Source organism: Verticillium alfalfae, genomic scaffold (genome assembly GCF_000150825.1).
Source record: "Verticillium alfalfae VaMs.102 supercont1.11 genomic scaffold, whole genome shotgun sequence".
NCBI lineage: Eukaryota > Fungi > Ascomycota > Sordariomycetes > Glomerellales > Plectosphaerellaceae > Verticillium > Verticillium alfalfae.
The window spans coordinates 806,193-809,406 of record NW_003315028.1 but is presented as its reverse complement, the minus strand read 5'-3'; the positions used below and the strand labels follow the sequence as shown (position 1 = coordinate 809,406).

General features: G+C 54.1%; 1 protein-coding gene across 1 annotated transcript; it reads left to right on the top strand.

The window, feature by feature from the left end:
* Positions 1 to 321: 321 nt before the first annotated feature.
* VDBG_08070 (predicted protein) lies at positions 322 to 866 on the top strand (the record flags this gene model as incomplete). The annotated part of the gene is made up of 2 exons (XM_003001765.1): positions 322 to 677; positions 740 to 866. The coding sequence occupies 2 exons, from the start codon at positions 322 to 324 to the stop codon at positions 864 to 866; spliced, it is 483 nt and encodes a 160-aa protein (XP_003001811.1).
* Positions 867 to 3,214: the final 2,348 nt, after the last annotated feature.

Here is a 3,214-nt window from a genome sequence, read left to right as displayed (position 1 = left end):
TCGTCCATGGTGTCGCAAATTGCCGATGAGATTGTCGACGACCGGCGAATTAAACAAAGAGCGTACGGCGCCATGGTCGAAGATAGGACGGCGAGAAGATACACCCTCGCCATGAGCTTGCAAGACGTCGACGCGTCTCATCGGATCTTGAAGTGGGTTCACTCGCCAGACGTCAATTCTAGTCCTTGTTGCCCGATGCAGTTTCTGACTCGCGATAGAGATATGCAATCTACTTTGAAAAGTACCGTCGACGGCTTCAGCCAGGCGTGGCAAAGACCACCCGTACTCCACCCTTCGGCTGGCCACGCCCGACCCGTGTCCATGTCCGTGTCCGTCTCGGAGCACATTCCCAGCCCCAGTTCAACCTTCTCAAGGTCCAGCGGCGGCCAGTCGGTCCATGACCCGTCACGGGATCCCAGGCTTGAGGGCCACCAACCAGTACTGGCCGAGCCTGCGAGGATCGACAAACCCTCGCCGGCATCTGATCAAAATTACTCGCGCCCTTCAGAAAGGTCTGAGTCAGGTGCCGACAACGACGCCCTCGCAGACCCGGACATGGATGCCCTTCGAAATAGGGGCAAGGGCACCTACACCTGTAAATACGGCATGAGCTGCACCAAAGGTGGAGTGGATATGCATGGCCAGTTAGTTATTTTTGAGCGCAACTGCATGTTTCGGTCAGTCGTCGCACTCTGGCCTAATGTTTCGTCACTGTCCAGCTCACTGATTCGTTCCGCAGACAACACATGGACAAACATAAAAAGCCATATAAATGTACGAAGCCCGGCTGCCCTAACAAGGACGGGTTTGCCAGGAAGGACCAGCTTGAGCGACACATGCAGAATGTCAAGCACGATGTTCCATGACCGCGGCTAGACTGGAGTTTCTACAATCCTTTGCCCTGGCCCTCGGTATGGCTGGAGGCGCTCCACAATACTATTCACGCGCAGCGCGGCGGTGGTCTTGCTGTTGGAACACCGTTTCGTGTCAGGTTTGGGGGCAATTTGGCTCTGCTGGCTCCGCCGTTTGATCCCCCAGATCCTGTGGCGCCTGACTTCCCGACCGGCATGCCATCTGCTAGGCCTGTTGCGCTCGAGGTCTGGACCAATCACCATATGGCCCTCTATTAACTTGGGGTATCAGCTTCATCCTTTGGAGGCCCTATGGGGGGTTCCTCCAAATATTGTGGCGCCAAAGACGTGGAAATATATGTTTGCTTCCACATCCACCAACGTTTTTTTCTGCACCATGAAATACAGTCTCTGTACGGGGAAACTTCCTCCTCCCCCTGCGTCGAATCGTCACCGAGGCTAGGATGGCTTCGCTCTGCCTTCTTCCCCTCCTTCCCTCTTCGCTTCCTTGTCGCTGGGACGTCATCAGTAACTCGTCTGATTGGCCGTCAGCCACCGGACTTTATTCCGTGTCTGGTGATATTCCCGCCCTGCGGTTCTGTCATCCACAAGCTCGTTCATCCGCCTCGTCATTGAAATTATGCCAATGCAGACACGCTGCATAGCTGCCCAAGCAACGAGGCAGCTATTAGAGTGCTTCCTGGCCTATTGCCACAGGAATGTTGCCATGAGAATGCTATCGCCAAAGGCGACACTCTCTCCAGAGGGCAGCAAACACTGGCAAAAGAATAGCCTCTAAGCAGCTGTAGTCAACAACGGGAGGCTAAGTCCCCCACTAGAACGCCGAATTCTAGGATAGCGTGCGCATGAGGGTCTTTAAAAAGAGGCGGCAGGCGACATCGACCAAGGCAAGGGTCATTTTCTTCGCACGCACACGTGCAAACACCCTTGATGTGCGTCATGGGCGTGGAGCACGCACGCTACAGAGGGTATTGGTTAATTCGGTCGGTGTGAGTTGACAAACAGAGAAAGCTGAACCTAGGAGACCTGAGAGGGTAGGACTTGGTCTGTAGACGAGTAAAATGATCGAATGCGGTGGGTTGCATGGGACAGAGGCCCAGCGACTATCAGTTCTCAGTAAGCCACATGCACTCGACGCGGGACGCAACTGTATTGTGCAGGTTCGTTGCGCCACTGCGCTAACCTGCGTTATAGAGTCCTTCAGTGGCATCTAGATGTGACGAATTGCGAAATTTGATTGGGTCTAGGTCTACGATCGGGACTCTGCATCGGCTCACCGCATTGCCCAACGAATTTCGCGAAAGGGGGCTGCAGGCTGCCTACCGTGGATCCGATGTTTCTGGTATGCTCCTGCATCTCGATGGTCATGAGTGGCGAACATTCGGACAAGACACGCTATTCCGCCTTGCAAAAAGAAAGTTGACATTCCTCGTGTTTGAAGGCAAATGTGAGTGGAATCAGTTGCCATGTCGTGGAATATGGCACGGCCTCGGCCGAGAGCGGATCATCTAGTACGAGAAAAGAGGAAACATCTCGCGTCTGCCGCTGGAAGAACACCACGAAAAGCATCAAAAGAAGAGAGAAAACAACGCTATGATGCTTCCACATGGTCTCATTGGCCATGCCGCCTCGCAAGCGCCGCCGAGAGCAATTCGGGGCCGGCACTAGGCCGACTCCTAGCCGGCGTGGCGTAACCCCCTCCCGGCGTCGTCACGCTTGACCCTACGCGACGGTGCATCTGATGCAGCTTGAACTCTTAAATTCTACGTCGAGAAAGGGGGAAAGGGTATATCGGGCAGGAATCCTTCACCTTCCAACTGATCTTTCGCCTTGGCTGCGGATCCCTGCATCATAACTCCAGCATTTCACTGGGTCAGAACTCAGTGATTGCGCAACCGCCTCCTTGATCCAGAAGAAAATTGATTGCCAAACTGTTCTTGCCGCTCTTTGCGCCGACTTGCTCGGGGTGGTGATCGAACGATACGCCTAAAGGATCATTCTCCAGCAGCCACGACCCACGGGGTCAGGTTTTCTACGAAGAGCGCATCACCAAGTAAGATGAGTGTGGGCACAATGCGTTGTCGTCCCACCAGCCCGCGCAGTTCGATGTCTTTCGGTCGGCCCAGCCTCACTGAGCTTCCTCCTTTCGTGGTTGTTCCCCTTGTATGACGTTTAGCCCATGTGCTATATAAAAGGGGCAACGCAGACATCGTTTTGGGTTGTGTTGATTCGCAGCCCTGACTAATATGCAACAAGCTTTAGGTCAAGCCACGCATCCAGCCAGTTACAGCATCTGTTACAATGGCCGACATTACTCAAGCGCAGAGCATCATCAGAATTCC